Source organism: Accipiter gentilis, chromosome 30 (assembly GCF_929443795.1).
Source record: "Accipiter gentilis chromosome 30, bAccGen1.1, whole genome shotgun sequence".
Classification (NCBI taxonomy): Eukaryota; Metazoa; Chordata; class Aves; order Accipitriformes; family Accipitridae; genus Astur; species Astur gentilis.
This window is the reverse complement of record NC_064909.1, coordinates 7,685,222-7,704,111: the sequence shown is the minus strand read 5'-3', so window position 1 is coordinate 7,704,111 and position 18,890 is coordinate 7,685,222. Positions and strand designations below refer to the sequence as shown.

The window sequence follows — 18,890 nt, the reverse complement described above, 5'->3', positions numbered from 1 at the left end:
TATCATGCTGTGTTGTCATGCTAGATAAATAGATTTTACAGTTTACTGCCTAAGTTTTCTGGTAAAGCAAAAAGTCTTCCTATGTCCTGTTTTGCTGGCTGTGCAGAAGAGGTGTGTTGCCCACCTGGGCTGAAGCAGTGAGGAGCCTCCAGCCTGTGCTGGATTCAGGAAGACACAAAATGAGAATGAGACAGGGGGCCATTGGCCTTCAGACCAGCTTCTTGTGTTGCTTGAAAACCAGATGATTTCAACTCAGTGATGCCTCCATGTGTGTTCCTCACCATTCTGTTGTTGTCCCATCAGGATGTACTTTTAGAGCAGTTTTCCTGTCCTGGTGGAGTGATTGTTTTTCTTTCTGTGGTGGCAAAATGGCATAGGTACCCTCTCTCTTCACCCCTGCCAAACACTTTTGTGGTTTTGGTTGTTGGGGGTTTTTTAAAATTTATTTTTGTTTGTTCTTTAATATCCACACCCACCCCTCTCAGGGTTATCACCCAGGTAACATCTTAGTGAAGCATTTGGCAGGGCCAAAGGGGGGCACAGTTTGAACTAAATAGCAGAATAGGAACTTGTAACTCCTAATGCGTTCAGAGAACCAGCAAAGCTTCAGTGTGTAGATTGGAAATCAAAAGTCCACTTTCAGCAGAGCATTACAGAAGAGAAACTGGGAGCGTGGTTTCTACTGCTGTCCAATGCAAACATATTAGCTGTTTTCCACTGGTTGCATGTGTCTTGCACACAGATTATTCAGCAGTCCATGGCATGTGGGGCTGGGGGCAGGGAGGGTTGTGTGTATGTCGTTTAATTTCTTTCATGTGGTTCTCTAACCACAAGCTGGTTTTAAGCCATTGGACCAGGTCACTTTCCAGATACCTAGCTACTGGACACTGGATCAGCATGAGCTGGAATCTGATCTCCATCCATAGAAAGCAGCAATATATGCTGTTGTTCCTGGAGTTTATTTTAGGTCATATAAGTTTGTTATGAAATAAATGGTCCTAGCTTTAGCACTGTTCCACTGAGTTCACTATGAGACAGCGGGTGGAGTTGCCTTACTCGTTTTCCCAGTGTGTGGGTTCACCGTTTGCCACTAGGGATGGAAACCTGGCTGTAGCATATGCACACGGTTGTGAGATCAGAAGTTTGGAGCAAAGAAATTAAATTCTGTATACAGCTTTAATGTATTTAGCCATGTTGACACCTTATGTTTTCATGATACATGTGTATGTATTTATATTTTTATTAGATTTTCATTGTCTTTGTTTTGCTAATGTTCACTGTATTTAGGAGTTAGGTGGGCATCAGAAGCATTGCAGAATGCTCAGGTTCTGCTGATCTTGCCTGTCTTGCTGTCAGTGGCCATTTCAGTGTACGGGCCACTGAGTTTTTGTAAGGTTCTCTGAGCTTTTTACGTGTGCCTCGTAACTAATACTGCAGTTTGAAAGTTATTGTTTAATAAAATATGCAATTAATTACCTTAGTTATAAATGATCCAAGCAGGAAATAAAAAAATAAAATGCTAGGTTATGAACCATCAAATTTCCGTAGATGGTTATGCCTTCTTACTTTGATAAAATTATTCATAGAAATGGAAAGGATTGAGGGGAAAATACTGAATTAGAATATATTTGTGTTTAAAATTAGTGTAGAAATATTTTCTACTCCCTTCCACTCCCTACTACTTCTATTTTATTTTTTTTTTAACTTTGCTTCATACAAACTGAACAATCAGTTTTTATATCAAAGCTGTTCTTCAAAATGGGGAAGAAGTAGTAGATCAAAATTCAGCTGTAGCCTTAAGGCTTCAGGATGATAAGGTGCAGTCATATTAGCTATCTGGTGGCATGTTTATCATCTGGTAGACATTTTGGTGATTACTGCAGTGTTCAAGGGTGGGGGAAAAAATTGGGCTGTATTTAGAATCTTTCATATATTCATCACTGAAACTTGTATCGCTTTGTGAACCAGAAAAGCATTCCATTAAAAACAGATGTTTGCTGTGCTGCTTTTGAGGCGCTGGTATAAGAAGGTGAAGGCAGGCAGTCATTATTGTTCCTTTGCTTGTTTTTTTGTTTAGTGGAAGTGATACTTACTGGAATTCTCTCTGTAGGTGGTTTGTTTTGGATGCAGAAACAAGGGATCTGGTTTCAATACACACTGATGGCAACGAACAGCTCTCAGTGATGCGCTACTCAGTAGGTAGGCAGACTTGTACGTTCAGAGTAATTGCTGATAAATGAGATGTCTGTTCTGTTAAACTGTCTTAAACTACTCTCCAGTCACTAGAAAAGGTAGAGCTTTGAAAAAAATCATTTAAGATGCTTAATATATAATTGAATACTTGGTTATGGATTTGTTTGTGTATGCTAAATCTTGGAGTTTTGTAACTGCAAAGTTACAGTCACCTTTCCCAGCCTTTCCTTCATGTTGATCTGTACTGTTACAATAAAAGTTAGCTTTGCTCCCAGAAAAACCAAAAGTTCTCAGCTAAATAGTTGGCAGGTTAACAGAACAGGCTGTAAAAAGCTTAGTGTTTCAGTAAGATTTTAATATACTTCTTAGTTAAATTTCAAGTTTATTAATACAAAACTGTAAAACCAAACAGGTCTGTCTGAAACTCAGAGCTGTTTGCTCAGTATTTGCTATGGGTTTACATGGTGTCCAAGCCAGTATTGAGTCTCCTCTTCAGATGTGACATGACAGACCATCAGAGGCTGAATTCTCTCTGTTAAAACTGGATGGAAGAACACCCTCGTAAATCTGTTTCTTGTTTGCTTTTGGATAACATGCCATGTCAGTGGGCAAAATGTTTGTCTGCTGCTGCCACATCTGCCAAGTGCATCAATGTATTTCAAAGCACTGATGTTCCTTGACACTACAGAGGCATTTGATCATGGTTCAGGGCAACTCTTGTCCATGTAATTCTTTTAAAATGGAGACAACACAGGTTGGAAAACTGCTTGTAATGTTTGAATGCTCCACTTGTCATTTAGACCTTATTTGGTGCTGATTTATACACAACTCTACCCCCTGCCCCGCCTCCCTCACCCCTCCCCAGCTAAGCTAACTATAGAGTAAAATACTGTTACATGTTTTTTGTGATGCACAAAACTCAAGCCTGCCTGCTGTTGACAGTTTCCAGAAATCCAGTGCAATCTGAGGATTTATACCCTTGTCTATTGGACACTTACTTAAAAAAAGCATAAGTGAAAGAACTTGCCCAAAAACCATGCCCACAAAGTAAACAAATACTGACTGAAAACCAACATAATGTAAACAGTTATGTATCCTTAACACAATTAGTAAGCAGTAGTTGAGACTATTGTCTTAGTGATAAATCTGAAATCATTAAAATTTGGAAAAAAAATATTCTGTTAATTTATATCAAATATTTTGTGTTGTAGATGGCACCTTACTTGCAGTTGGATCCCATGACAACTTTATTTACCTCTACGTAGTAACAGAAAATGGAAGAAAGTATAGCAGATACGGAAAATGCACTGTAAGTTTTGGAGCAAATATAATCAGCAGTTCTTGCATTTTGATGTTACACGTACACCAAGATGTTAAGCAGTGGAACTCTCCGCGTTGATGCTTTTCCTTTTTTAGTTTTGGTTATATGTTTTATGTGGTTTTTTTCAGCATTTGATTGATTTTAAACTTCGGTCTGATGGGAACTGCAACTGTTAGTGTTAGGTGAACACTTTTGCATCGAATATGGCTAATTTCTCAGACTATTGACTTTCTTTGAAATGGGAAATTAGCAGTAAGATGGAGAAATGCTCTGTACCTATATGCTAAAGCTCTTGGGGAAAATATTACACTTGTGTGGGGGTATTTTCCCCCTATTGGTAAAGCACTCATTGGACCAACATAACATTAGATGGTGGAATTTCTTTAGAATGGGTGATTTTGGAGGTTGCAAATATGCACTGTTTTCAACTGTAATTGTTACTACAAAATTTGGAATTGGGTGATATGTTAACAATAAATTTGTGGCCCAGGGTAAATAAATCTAAGTGTAGCACAAGCAGTGGAGTTTATATTAGTCCTTATATGAGGTTGTCCCAGTGTTTAGTTAGGTATCTAACATCCTGGCCTTAAGTTCAGCTATCTCTGTAGGTTAGTAGGAATATTTACATAAAGAACATCTGAACCTTAATGGGATTTGCAAATGATATCATAAGAATAGGTTCACATTTGAAATGTGAAATGTTTTTATTAAGGAGTGCATCCCCTGCTCAAAACACCTTTCATACGTTTGTCACCAATTGCATTTAGTTTTAAAAATAAGAAAACTCCTAAAGCTGCTTTGTTAATTTGAAAATGGGAGGTAAGGGGACCATAAGGCTAACTTGTGGGGGTTTAGGGTTGGAGGATTTTTTTATTATTATTATTATTATTGCTAAGATTTATTTTTTTTTTTTCCCCTGCAACCTTTGATGCAAGACTTGCAGTGGAAACTGTTAGGGGGAAAACGAACAGGCATTAGCCAATCCTTTAGTGACATTTATGATGTCTTTGAGAGATTTCTCAATCATTTTTGTTTTGGCTGAGGATGCCCCACACTGCTAGCACATGGGGGTCCAGAGCAACCTGTGTCCAGCTGCTGCCAGGGGCACAGGGCTGCAGGGGTGGTCAGCAGCTGTGGCTTTGCCCCATACCTACAGTGTGCAGGCTGGCAGGGAGGGCTCAGCGCTGGCATGGGATGCAGCTGGGAGGGAAGGCTGTTGGGTATGCTGGGGACTCCTCAACGGCAGGGTTGCGGTGCAGGGTGGGCCAGGGCATCCTACAGGCCGTAAGCAGGGTGGTGACGGGGTTAGCCGATAACACAACAGTCGTGAGACAAGAAATAAGGTCTGCAGCTTTCCCAGGGAGCTCAGGCAGTGGGGAAAGGGCTGACCCTACAGGTAGGTCAGACTGGGAGCCCACTGGGGCTGGTAGGGATGGCAGCAGATGGCTGCACCTCAGTACAGCATTTTAGCCCATCACCTACTTTTTAATCATAAAAGATAAAATCACTCAGAGGTGGCTAATCTTAACACACATAATATTTAGCTTGCTATATACTTCGAGGTCTCTGTGAGCTCTTTGAAGAGGTATGAGATCATTTATTTCTGTATGTCATATGTATTATGTATCAGGAGAGAGCATGTTGTAATTTAAACCAGCATCTGTATGTCTGTCTCTCTGCCTTGGCAGGAAAGGGGCTTGTAAAAATAGGGATGGGAGAAACAAGCATTGTTATACTCCGGCAGAAGCGTTAAGGCTTCAAAGCAGATTTCTGTTAACCACTTTTTTCAGTCTGAGTGACTGTGTGTAGAGGCCAAAATTAGCAACCTGGTTTCTGTCAGGGCTGAGCTCCCCTGACCCTTCCAGCTTGCGCAGAAGGCAGCAGCGTGTTCGCTGACGGGAGCGCGCTGCGAGGCTGCTGATCCGGTTTCATGTGCCCTGCACCTCCCCTCTGCTGCCTGCCAGCATGCTGGCGGGTCGATACCAGCTTGATACTAAGCAGGGAGACAGCCAGGCATGCTCGGGACCCGGAGCGCTCTCCTGGCTGGTGCTTCGGTGCTGGCACTGCGTCCTTCTGGCGTTCTTGTGTCATTCAGTAGCCTCGCGGATGACCTCCAAGTAGTATGACTCAGTCCTCCTGGTAGTCAACTTCTGGTTGTTTCTTCCAACTTGAATAAATTATTTGAATACTTTCAGAAGGATTTTATCTACTGAACCAGCATCAGCTTGTGCATAAGGGCTGTATGCCCACTGTTACATTTAAATCCCCTTTCAGTCACGACCAGGCTTTCTGCTGCTGCCAGAGAGGCGAGTCTCTGACCTGTGAACGTGTTTCCACAATGAGGGATGGTGTTGGTTGTGATCAGAAGGAATTTCAGATGAGCTGAAACAACCGTTTCAACTAGTGCAGCTGTTTTTTGAGGGCTCCAGCTATGCAGACAGCAATGTGAAGGTATGGGCTGGGGTATGAACTTCCAGCATGTCAGCAGCTCCATGGTAGCTGGCGCTGTCTCTGTTTGCCTTACATCAGAGATATCTGTTAGCAAAAGAGAAGTGTTGTGTGTTTACCGAGGGGGCTGTGGGGTGAAAGCCACGCAGGCAGCCACCCTGAAGTATTTGATCCACTGGACTTAACCTGAAATAATTAGCATGCCAATCCTATAGGCTGTGGGTATTTGTACCCTTGCACCGCTTAAATCTGAAACAGATGACCATTGCCAATGAAGGAGAGGGTTTCCATTTAGTTAGATAGTTTCATTAGCCAGTGATAATATGAGTAATTATGTTCATTGTATATAAAGGCACAGAAAAGGAGAGAGTAAAATGTTGCCCTATCAGTGGGCAGCTACCAGAGAAAGATTTTAATAGAAAATGGGATCATCCTATTGAAAATACTACGACAATGTTTTGTTCCAGTTCATCGTTCAGTGATCACTTGCCTGAAGGGATTTTGCAGCATGGAGCCCCCTGGCCAATTGCTTTGTTCCCTCCCCCCACTGCCCCCAGGAATTTTAACAGCTGCCAAATGTCTGGCAGGATTTAGTAAATGACTGACCAATTCTTTTCCATGTTGGAGTTCGTTTGCAAATTTGAAGACTTGGAAAATAAGGGGGGGGAGAGAAAATCCTAGCCAACTGCATTTTTTTTTTTTTTTTTTTTTTTTGTTTCCCAAAATACCAAGTTTGCATGTTGATATCGTATATCCCATCCATGACTGCAAAGCGGTTATGTCAATACACAGTTCCTCTGCTTGAGACAGAGACTAGTTCAAAAGTAAATAAATCTTAAAGGCTAGCTTTTCTCCTAAATGTTTTTGCAGTCTCTCACATTGGACCTGGGGAGAGGGAGACAGAGATGGCGTATTTCTACATGTAATTCTGGAAGCAGTCAGCATCTCTTAGAGTTCTCTATAGAGGGAGTTGGTGTGGTGGGTGGTGCGGCAGCCGGTGCAGTGCTCCAGCATGGCCCTGGCACGGTGGGTGCAGGCTGGGCCAAGAGACCTTGGGGGGGGGGCTGAGGGATGCCATTCATAATGCCCACTGAGAGAGGGAGGTGAATTGGCATCTGTCAGTCAAGAAAGTGGTGTTTTGTTGCCTGGCAGAATGACTAGGAAGGGGACAAAATGGATGGCCTTACAAGGGGAAGAGGAGCAGTAAGAAGAAATGGAAGGGTGGAGGAAGAAGAGAGTGACATGGACGTCACTCTTATTAATTTCCTCTACAGAGAAATAATTTATTCCTACCTTATACAAATGTGTGGCTTCTCTGGAGCCTCTCATAGCTTTATTATTATTATTACTACCAACAAAAAAGTTCGTGCACAGGAAAAATATTCTGACCAGCTGAATTTAGCTTCTCCCTCAAAAACAAAGGTGGGTGTTTAGCCCTCAGTGTGCTCTTGATGGTGATAGCTAAACAATTAGGCCAAAGTGTTCTGATTCTTATATAGATGATCCTGTGCCTATAGGAAGAACTTCTTCAAAGTTGGCACTAACATGCATGCGGTGTAAGAAGCACAGCAGAAACTTTGAAAAAGCTTACGAGGGTATTCTTGTAACACCAGTCCTTGATCTTGTAGTTTTACATGGTGGTTGTTAACTGAGCTAACCTAAGTTTTTAGGATGAGCAAAGGTTATTTGATTGTGCGTGCGTTTAATGGAAATTATTTTGAATGGATAGAGAAATAAAATAGAGTCCTATCTGTCACTTTTCTGTTGGGATCTAAAAATGATCCTGTGCAAGTTACTTGCCTTTCTCAATTAGTAGCAATGTGAGTTCATCCATATTTTAGCAATGTACCTTCTAGGAATAAATCATTCTGGGGTCTAAGAGGGACACGGTTTACAAGTGAAGAATCCACCATGCCGTGGGATAGGCACGATGCCCAGCCTGCATTTGTTTAGCAAGTGTGGCACTGTGGAGTAAGGAGCCTTTAAAGGAGCACAAGTGAATTGCGGCAGACCTGGGGTGGGTGGAGAGGTGCTTTTTTGCTGTTAGCTGTCACATCTGTAGGTGTAACTTCTGCTTGCGTTTCAATTAAAAGTAAGTGTTTCGCATTGATGTTACTGCATTCTTCTCCAGGGACATTCCAGCTATATTACACACCTTGACTGGTCCCCGGACAACAAGTATATAATGTCAAACTCAGGAGACTATGAAATACTATACTGTAAGTATGAAATTAGATACACTGGAAACAGAAGTATGTATTAGCTGTCAGAAAATTTAGAAGAGTGTGTTAGATCAGGACTGTACAAAATGCTTACTGACAAAGGAACCAATTTGAAGTCCTGTAACCTGATATCTTGATGTTATTCAGAGCTGTGTATTACCTAATGGCAATGCCAAATATAGCTTACTTCTTTACAAGGTCATAAATCAGTTTAACAGCATAGAATTTACAGAACAAGTGGCGCTACATTTTGATGCTGGCGCAAAGTTCTGTAGATTGAAAATAATATATACAGTTGTCTAATTAGTGTCAACAATACCAGTTGTTTTCGGGGAATAAAATCAGTGGGTCTGTGCCACTGTTCTGCTCTGGGGTTTCTTTTTTTAAACTTTTATCTTGGCTGGTGGTGTTGAAAATTAAGCAAAGCAATACTACTACTTTAATGAGTTAGTGGTAATAATGGTTTTGTGTTTGTCTTTTTTTAATATGTGAAAATATGAATTTAATATATAGTGGTTATGTCAAAAGTTCAACTTGCATAGTGCATATCAGTCTGTTTTTAAATACTTTTTTGTGTTCTTGTCTCTTGTAGCTTTAACTAGACGTGTAGCTTTAACTAGGATTGTAGTTCTGCTCCTGTACAGGCAAGAAGAGCCAGCAGTTTAAATATCTGTCACCTTAATATGTTTTTTCTGCCTGTCACAACTTAGGTTTCAAACCTGTATAGTGCAATATCTCAGTCTACCAAAAGGAAATGTTGGTGCTTATAATTGCCTGTATAGGGAAGCAAAGAGCTGTGACCCATTAGTACTGGGCTGGTGTATTGAAAGATGGACGATCTTTCCTTTCCTGGTTACAAGTTGAAAAGCAGTCTAAGGCTCCTCTGGCAATAGTTGCTCACTGTTTTAAAAGCAGAGCTTCCTGAATGATTGATTGAATTTTAACACATCAGTGAAGCTGGTAGGAAGGAGAAGTTATTCTGTTACAGCTGTATTAAAGCATTTTGTAGAGTAGGTGGCAGGGGACGCAAGCTGCAGGGAAGCATTTTTGAGGTATGCTGATCTAAAGAGGGAAATGAGAGGTAAATGTGACTCTTAAATACCAAGCGAAGCTTCGAGTATCTGGAATTTGATGAAAGTACTGGTCTGTCTTTGCCTCTATACTGGGATTCCAGATTGGTTTTAAGATTTATTTATTTACTGCCTTAGCACCTTCAAAGGGCACATATGTAAATATAATTTTATATGGCATAACTCATCGTTCACTCTTTTTACAGGGGACATTCCAAGTGGCTGTAAGCTAATCAGGAATCGTTCTGACTGTAAGGATATAGATTGGACGACATACACTTGTGTGCTAGGCTTCCAGGTGTTTGGTAAGCACCATTTAACTTGCTTTTAAGCTCTTCACGCTGTGCTTTTGTGTTTTTATTTTGCTTCAATTTGTCATTAGAAATACACTGTTAATGATTATTGAGGATGGTGCTGAGATGACAGACCAAAGAGACTGACCGCAGTACTTGTTTGTGATACAGAGCACTGGATGCTCTATAGACAACGTAAAATTGATTTCTGTTTTGTCTTGAAGTTTGGGATTTGACTTCTCTGCTGTCATTTTGGGCTACCAATTTTGGAGGCACTGAAGCAAAAAGCTGATATTTTAAAGTGCTCATATGGCACGTGTGCGTTCTCCTTTGCTCACCTTGTTTTGGGATAGGAACAAGACTATGTGAGTGTAGGTTATAGTTCAGGACTTAAAATCATGACAGCACTTTGATACCTGTAGTCAAAGGTGAATAATATGCACTGCTTCTAAAGAGTAAAAATGCTTTAAAGATTAAACAGATTCTTTACCTAGTAGTTTATTTTTAAAATGTACAGAAAAATTTACAGAGCTGCAGATCTGATTTTAATAGTGCAGTTTGAGACTGTGGCCAAACAGTTCAAAGTGCTTTTGCTGAGGGCAGCTCTGTTGGCCATAAATGAGGAGCCCCTCTGTGAGGGGTTGAAAAGTATGGTTCGGCCTGTCAGTGTTGTAAAACCAAGTTCTGTGAGCAGGATGCTGCATGTCTCACTTCCGCTGAGATTAGATACCTCTGTTCTTTATGTTGTTGGAAACATTAAAAGCAGGTAAATCAGCACTTTCTTTAGAGGTGAGGGTTAGGTCTATAATCTTTTTTTCACAGCTACTAGGAGTTCAACTTTGAATATCAGTTTATATGCAGGGTAGAAAAAAGTCAGTTAAGTCTGAGTGCTCTGTAGCTTCTGACACCTATCCGTGCATATTTTAGGACTGTCATGTGCTTAATGAGCCAGTAGCCTTAAGTGATTGCACTTGATCTGTGGACTAACACTGACCCTGTGTGGCATATTGGTTGGGTGGAGGACATTTGGTGCTTTATAACCAGGCTTGATTTCCTTTGTGGGTACCAGAGATCTGAGGCAGAGCAGGAAAAATAAAGGGGTCAGAGAAGGAAGCTGACTGGTTGATAAACTGCATAAATATTTTTGAGTTGTTTGGAGCTTGAGGTAGGTAGCAGAAATAAACAGGAGCATGCTGTTTCTGGAGCTGAATCCTGTTGCTTATTGCTAGTTTGATGAAAATATTGACTCTCATTAGCCTGAGATCTGTGAACTGGGTTGTGTACATGTTTGTTTTTATACAGTTTGTCTGGGTGAAGTAGAGACTGGATGGCTGTTTCCTCCTGATGCTCTGTGTGTGTAAGCCTAGGCTGACAAGGAATTGGTCCACAGCAGTCATTTCCTTTATGTCTTTGCTACTGTGACTGAAATAATAGTGCAACACAAATGCCTTTTTTAAAATGGAGTATCAGAAGATTCAGGAGATTCTAGAGAAAGTGAAAAGCAAAACTCTGATGGTAATATGATGTCTTTCTCCAGGAGCAATGAAAACACTTTGTAAGGACTGAGTATTCCTTCTGGAATAGCCTTGGAGCTGAAGGCATTCTACATTTTATGCAGAGTACTTAAATGTACCAGAAAGGTGGAGGTAGCAGATGGTGGCTCTTTTGCTACTGAACTTCATTTGGTAGTAGAGCAGGCAGAATAAGGGGAGCAGCTCTCTGAATTCCAGCACTTTCCCAGAAGTGTCCTTTACTCGTGACCTAAGGAGATGAGGTGTGGGAGTGCAGAGTTTGGTTTCACATCTAGACCATTGGCTTTGTCTTTTTAACAGCTGTTGGATAGAAGTGGCTGGGGCCAGGCTGGAGATGAGCAGCTCCCGTAATGACTGTTTTGAGAAGCCTTTTTACTTTTTGTTTTTAAAAAGTGGATGTCTCTTGATCCTCTCTGCATTCCCTTTTGGATTAATACAAACTTTAACCACTCTGGGTTAAGTTTAATTAGTCTCAAAAGCTCTCAAAATCTTCAGTGTGCCAGAGGACCTGGGAATGAAGTAGATAAAGCAGATAATGTGATGTTATTCTGGGGCAGAACAGAATATATTTAAACTTCCTAGCCAAGATTCATCATGCCTTGACTTTATATTGTCTGGTAGTCTGACACCCTTTGCAGAATCTTAAAATTATGGCTAGGTCTCAGACAAAGGCAAGTATTTTCCCATTAAATCAGACAGTGCATCTAAGCCAATCTAGCAGATATTTGCTGCCCAAAGGAGAAGTCTGGCTTTGACATGAGGGTCAGCTGGCTCAGGGATTCAAACAAGCTGGGGGCTGCTCACTTTAATGTTCAGGAGAGAGGGTTAAGTTTATGGGATTTGGGCTTTGGGGGTATGTGTTTTACTAATTTAGCTCTGTGGATAGTGTGTCCGTAGGCTCAGGCATTGCACTGTTGTCAGCAGAAGAAAGAGGACAGAAATGCATGGTTCAGATGAGAATAGCATCGCTCCTTTTTGGCAGTTGATACTACTATATTGGCTCAGCACTATCATCAGTCTGCACTCCGAGAACTTGGAAGTCACACTCTCATTTACTGCACATTTCCCACACTTTCATCTGAGCAGATTCTTTTGAGAGGCTTACCACTGGCTAGCAGAATTTATTAAAATTGAAGTGCTGCTGTCGTGTCTAATAACAGAGTCCTATTATTTTCTAATTTTTGCTATTTTTACAGTTATTAAGAACTAAGAATTTGGTCATATTAATGTCTTGGTTTTTCCATGTTTGCTTGATGCATCGAAAGCAAATCCTGCTGTCTTATGACAACAGGTTGTCTTGCCTTTCGAGCTGCTAAAGAAATTTGTGAACACAAAAGATGTTCAGTAAGAGATGCAATCTTGAATATTAGTCTTTTTAATCTTAAATTAAAAAGAAGAGGAGATAGCATAGCTGTTTGGCATAGTCTGCCTAAGGTGGTAGCTGAAACTTCAGGAAACTGATTGGAAAGTTCATTGATTACTCCCACCTGATGACCATATTTTATACATAGAATGCAGGAGAAAGTTAAAATTCATTCATTTTGAGCTACTTAAAAATTCTTAAGTAGTATATATTTTTCAGATTAATTTCATTGATGTGAGAGCGCTAAAATGTTTCTGAATACTTTCCTTAGCATTTCATATCTTTATTTAGTAAATTACCTACAGTGTAGCTTATTGGCATTGTAACAAGCTTAACAAGCTGCCTTTGTTATTCTTCAGAGAAAATGAAGTTCTTACTCCACCCACTGAAGAATGGAAAAAAAAAACAACTTTAAAGTTAAATGCTATTTGCCATTTTGCTTAAAAACAAGAAGAGTTAGTGTGGGAGTTTGAAAAAGATAAGGCGATTCTAAGTTGGTGTTTTGTGCTATATAAAACAGTAGACAGCACATGTTTTTTATTTTACCAAAGTCAGTGATTGTAACAGAGGAAGAAGATATTTTCCTATCTGATAATGAACATGCCTCTCACTCCATCAGACACACAGTTTTTCAGGGTCGGGAGTGAAATTTGAGGGGGGGAAATTCCTCCTAACCCCTGAACTAATCAGAAACCCAAGTCTGAGCTGTAAAAATATGGTACCTTGGGCATAAATTGGCATCTTATAACCCCTTGCTTACTTTTTGTTCAGCTTTTCTTGTAGATGTGAATCATCAGTTTTGTTATGGGAATCTCTAGGGTCTTTGTTTTTTAATAAAAATAGACCCTCCCCCTCCCCAATTTGTTCAGTGCTTTTTATCCGGGCAATGTTGTTATTCTTTTGTCTAGACATATCTGTGTCACTTTTTTCACTTAAAAACATATTGAATTGTACTTAAGCACTTGACAACATTTACATCTATGAAACTCATAGAGGCTGGGTTTCTGTGCAAAGTATCATAAATCACTTGCCTCCTTTGAATCATGCAAATACTAAGATTTAAAATAGAACCAAAAGAAATCTCTGCATAATGTACAGTACCTGGGCTTGTTCCATGTTTCAGCATGAGTCTTGCTTTCAAAACATTTCTGCATAAATGAAAGTATTAAATTCAGAGTTGCCAGTTTTAGCAGCAAACTTAAGATAAGATTTAAACAAGACGGGTTTTGAACAGGAAACATATATTAAGCCTGAGAGGTTATCCTGGCTGAGGCTGAGAGTTTGGGGGAACAGGGTGGAGGAGCACCATTAGGCTAGCAAAATATTAACGACATTTAATGTAACGCATATTCCATTTTCCAGTTGAATGTCTGTCTTACCTTTTGTTAAGCTTGCCTTTTCTCACAGTTTTATAGGTCTTGTTTTTGTTTATGGATTGTCTTTCAATTTGTTTCTAAAACTACCATCACTAAATATCTGCTCTACTCTCTCCTAGGAGTTTGGCCCGAAGGATCAGATGGGACAGACATAAATGCCCTTGTCAGATCCCATAACCGAAAAGTGATAGCGGTTGCTGATGATTTTTGTAAGGTCCATCTCTTTCAGTATCCCTGTTCCAAGCCAAAGGTAAGTCTAGACCAGTCTAGTCTATGTGCTTGTTTGCATTGCATGAAGCTTTCCTTGCCAGACACCTGCTTCCAGCTTGATTGTTTGGAACCTGGCAGCCAAACAGCTCATTTATATCTGAGAACAGTGCTAGAGACTAAAGCATGGTTTTCCCCATTAAGTTTATATATAAAATAATATAAAATACAAAATAATATACCTAAAAGCAAAGAGGCAATAGCTCTCCTTAAGTTCTGGAGCAGAGGTTTGACACTTTCTGTTCGTTGGCCTTGGTGTAAGGTCCATTACTTTTTGCATAAAGATCTAAATCTGTCCCAAGTTACAAGCCTTAAGAAGAAAGGATGTATTGGGGGGGGGGGGGGGGGGGGGAACCTAATATAAATACAGTTTTTTACTCTTATGTGAATAAAGAGCTCTCTTGAAGGGCTAAGCAAAAATTGTAGCAGTTTTAGATTTTGGTATCGTCTGCTCTTCTAGTCAAGCGTGTGATTTATCTTTCTGCTTGTTTTCAATAGGCTCCAAGTCACAAATACAGCGCTCACAGTAGTCATGTGACAAATGTCAGCTTCACCCATAGCGATGGCCACTTGATTTCAACTGGAGGGAAAGACATGAGTATTATTCAATGGAAACTTGTGGAGAAAGTTACTCTACCACAAAATGACATTGTTGTAGACATCGGTGCAACCAAAGTGCCCATCTCTGCCAGTGAAAATGCTGTACAGTCTCCTGCACCTCTCCCACAGCCTTTTAACGAAATGAACCAAAACGAAAGCGTAACTGGCAGCTCTCCGGCTTCTTTGGAGAGCAACTTGGAGCAGTCTGCGGAGGCCAGCGAAGAGCAGAGTGAGGAGCAAAGCGAGGGGAGCAGCCTGGATCCTGCCGAGCCAGGCTATGAGGAGCCCTCCAATGAGATGAGCGAGGAGCACAGCGAATCCACAGTCACTGAAGAGCAGCAAGATAACTCACCAGTGTCTTAATGCTCCCAGCTCAGGCGGTTGTTATTTTCCCTTGGTGTGCGTGCTTTCATTACAGGGTGAGGGTTCAAATAGGGAAAAGTAGCTGAGATTCATGACCACTCCAGCTTTTGAGTTTCAGTGAGATTTTTAGTCTGAGCTTCAGTTCAATGTGTGGAACCATCCTAAGGGCCTGGCTTGATGGTCTGTGTCAAGATCTGGTCACGGTTAGTAGTGGACATTACCATAGATCCATTTCAGTTCTGAGATCGCTGTCAGGAAGTGGCATGAAATGTATACTGGAAAAAAGGTTAGCTCTGAGAATTAGCTGAAGTAGACCACCTTAACTATGTGAAAGTGCTTTCTGAAAGAACTAAGCTGATGGGAAGCACTGAGCTGTTCCAGCTGGGGAGTACCGTGCTGCTTTTTTCCAGGTGCGAAGACAAACAAAACAAAAAAACAACCAAAAAGCTCTTTGTAGGGCTGTTTTCCTTTGTTTTTTCTTAATGAGAAAAATAGAGGAGAAACAATGTAATGATGCCACGTGCATGGCAATGCCTTCTTGATCTAACATATATGCAATTTTCTAACACTACTAATTCCTAGTGGAGTCTGGATGTGTTCGCAGTTGGTCTGCTCTGGATGCTGCTAGTTCTAAGGCAAATCCTGTCAAGGAACGGTGTTGGCTGTTCCTTTTTCACAGACTATTTAGTATCAGACTAACCAAATACTGGCGTGTTTCACTTTTCATGACCTGAAAGTTGATTTAAACTGTAAGCTGTAATTGTCTCTTCAAAGTATTGCTTGCCTAGAGAGATTGAAACTTTAAGAGAGTCTTTACAGTGACTTTGATGTGAACAGCAGAGGAAGCGTGGCAAGAACACAGAAGTCAGACAGGCTCCAAAGTTAAACTTTAATCCTTCAAGCAGAACTTGCTCCATCCCTAGTAGGAGAAATATAAATACAGTTAATTTAAATTATTAAATTGGTGCTTAGGATTAGTATATTAAGTTGATAATTTTTTCTTTTGAATTTTTAGAGGTAACTCTAAGAATCGTTAAACTGCAATCTCTACCCACCCCCACCGGCTCCTTTAGCCGTTGTGATATAAGCATACAGTAATTTAGATGATGATGTGATTTTATTTTTTATTTTTTTTCCCCTAGACTTGCTGATCTATTGTTTTTGTGATTTGTGTTTCCACCCCTCCCTGGGTTGCTCTAAGCCATGCAGCTTTCATGTGGCTCTACCTGGCCAGTTACAGGATATCTTGGCATTTGTTATGCATTTGGAAAGTACTTTTTTTACAAAGTTTGTCAGATAGCTACATTTTTTTCTTAAGTGCATACATTTCCTACTTTAAAAAGATATAGATTTACTGACAGATATCCATTTCCTATGTACTTGTTCATATTTTGATTACATAGAATTTTCTTTTTTAACTTGCTGCATTGTGCTGGTATTTTAGTTCTTAGTTAGAATATCATGTTTAGAAACTTTGGATGAGTTCATAAGTCTTAATTGTGCAAGCGTTTACGTGATTGTGCCATTCCAAAGTGCATCAAAACTGTCATTCCCTTACTAGTATCTTCTCAGGAGAAATGCTACAGATCAGGTATTTAGTCATCATTTGGAAAGATAAAAACAAATGGACTCCCAAAGGACATTTAGAACATTTATATATAAAATATATAAATATATATATATACACACATATATATATAAAAAAATATCCTCTTGTTTACAACAGTTCCAGAAAACCTCAAAGTAGTTCCCTTCAGATGGAGGGGGATATGAATTCCAAGCAACCCATCTGTTTAAACTGTGCTCTGTACATAGAGTTTTACTGGAGAGCTCTAGTATGCCTGACTTGCAAATTTGCCAAAAAGCAGCAATGGAAGGTAAAGGTCAGCTCATCAAAGTTCTTGGTTCCAAATGAGGAATATGCTGTAGTTTTAGAAAATAATCTTAATAAAGGAGAAAGGATTTTAGAGTTAATGAGGCACAGAGCTCTCTCTGTCATTTTTATGAACTCCACATAAACAACACTTTTTTTTTCTTTTCTTTTTTTTTTTTTTTTTGGAACATCTGTCACCTGGGGTTGCCATGTAAAGTAAGAGTTATAGTTGTGATATTCTTGTGTTTGTAGTTCAGAAGACTCTACTAATATGCAAAAAGCCTTACAGCTTTCAATTGCTGGCAACTACTGTTTAACAAATAATTAAATCTGTGATAATGGATGGAAATGGGTGGGATTATGTAACTGTAGATGTTTTAGAAAAATAATTGTGAATGAATTATGACTAAGAGTGTTTCATGTGAAGATGTTTGAGCCATTTCTATCTATCATGCATTCCTGTCTCAAGGCAGAAAATTTTGAAGATTAAAAAATAAAATAAAATCATCAAAATAATAAATGGCAGTGTCTTTCTCCATATCTCTTCTGGTTTCTTCTGAATATAAAGTGGATGCTGTGATGACAGTTGCAATGTCTGGGTCTATGATTTTGGAAGAACCTTTTTGACTTGTGGGGGTTTTTTTATAACCTCCCAGACTGCCTAAAAATAAGCTGATTCAGCATCATGAATAATGCTGGCACTCCTAAATATTGGTCTTGTTTACTTTTGTATGTGTATGACATTTCCCTTTTTCATTTTTGATGATTAGCCTACTAGCATTATCCTGCTGTAGCTAATTGATGGGCAGTAGGAGATCACAAATAGGTATTTGTCCTGATGCAAAATGCAGTCTACCTTCCAGGGTTCTGCCAGAAGCTTTCTTCTGGAAGTCATGCGAAAAAAGTACAAGCTTATTTTGGATGTAACATGTTAAATACCATGATGCTTCTACATTCCTGATAGTCTCTGTCCAATTGCAGATGCAGAAGGTCACAATATGCTTAATACATTCCTTGTGAAAGATTCTTAGTCTTTAAAGACTTTGAATCATCTCCATTTCTTGCAGCTGGTTTCTGTCCTTCACAAAAGGGGAGGGTGGGGTAGAGAAGAAACCTGCAAGATAGACAAATACCTCATGTTTATCCTCACTGGGAAAACAAAAAAACAAAACACAAACAAAAAAACCCAAAACCAACCAAACAAAAACCCCCCAAAAAACCAAACAGCAAAACCCATCATTGCCACCCTCTGAGGTTGACTGGAAACCTCCATGACTCTTCCACTAAATTGTCAAGAGAATGCTGCTATTCTAACTTGAGCAACGGGCAGATGTCTTGAGGTCATGCTGTGCTCTTTCCAGCACACCCACAACATCATGTACCACTTTGCCATGGGGGCAGCTGTGCAGTGGTGTGCTTTTCTAGGCTCTGCTCCCTTTCCCTCAAAATTCAGCTCAAGGGTTTTGCCACCTCTTCTCCTGGGATGCTGGGTAAGGCGGGAATCTTCCTGAAGAGTAGGTAAGCTGGTCTTCTGTGAGCCTCTCTCAGGGTGGAGGCGGGATGGGGCTCGTAAGTGCCCACTCGTACTTGGGACAGCCACATCTGCTGCAGTGATGGTATTTGTCCTGTGGAGCTGAAGTTCAGGGTGGAAGCTCCGCTGAAGGCATAAAATTACAACAGCATTCCATTTTACATGATTGAAAATTTAAATTTGACATCTGCATTAAAATTTTCATTTAGGTTGCATAGTAAAATACTTGAATGTTACGAAATGCCAAGTTTATGGATTCTTGCAGTATGCATCTGTATTGGGTGCATGTCATGCAAAGTGATATTAATTGGGTTTTGCATAGAAAGGGCACTTTTAAGGATATGACCACATACTTTGGTTTGGGTTTTTTCCCCTGTAGAACTTCCAGGATAGATGAGGAAGAGGCTGGGGATGTGGATGGGTAATGATGAACCAAGA

General features: G+C 40.1%; 1 protein-coding gene across 8 annotated transcripts in view; it reads left to right on the top strand.

Annotated features, from left to right (window-relative positions):
* EML4 (EMAP like 4) overlaps positions 1-17,446 on the top strand; it is a 169,913-nt gene extending 152,467 nt beyond the window's left edge. For all 8 annotated transcript variants that reach the window (XM_049834010.1, XM_049834005.1, XM_049834004.1 and 5 more), the window contains 6 exons: positions 2,111-2,199; positions 3,405-3,502; positions 8,094-8,181; positions 9,461-9,559; positions 13,938-14,068; positions 14,584-17,446. In XM_049834010.1, the coding sequence (XP_049689967.1) occupies positions 2,111-2,199; positions 3,405-3,502; positions 8,094-8,181; positions 9,461-9,559; positions 13,938-14,068; positions 14,584-15,048 (970 nt within the window). In that variant the 3' untranslated portion in view covers positions 15,049-17,446. The remainder of the gene's footprint in view (positions 1-2,110; positions 2,200-3,404; positions 3,503-8,093; positions 8,182-9,460; positions 9,560-13,937; positions 14,069-14,583) is intronic.
* The last annotated feature ends 1,444 nt before the right edge of the window (positions 17,447-18,890 follow it).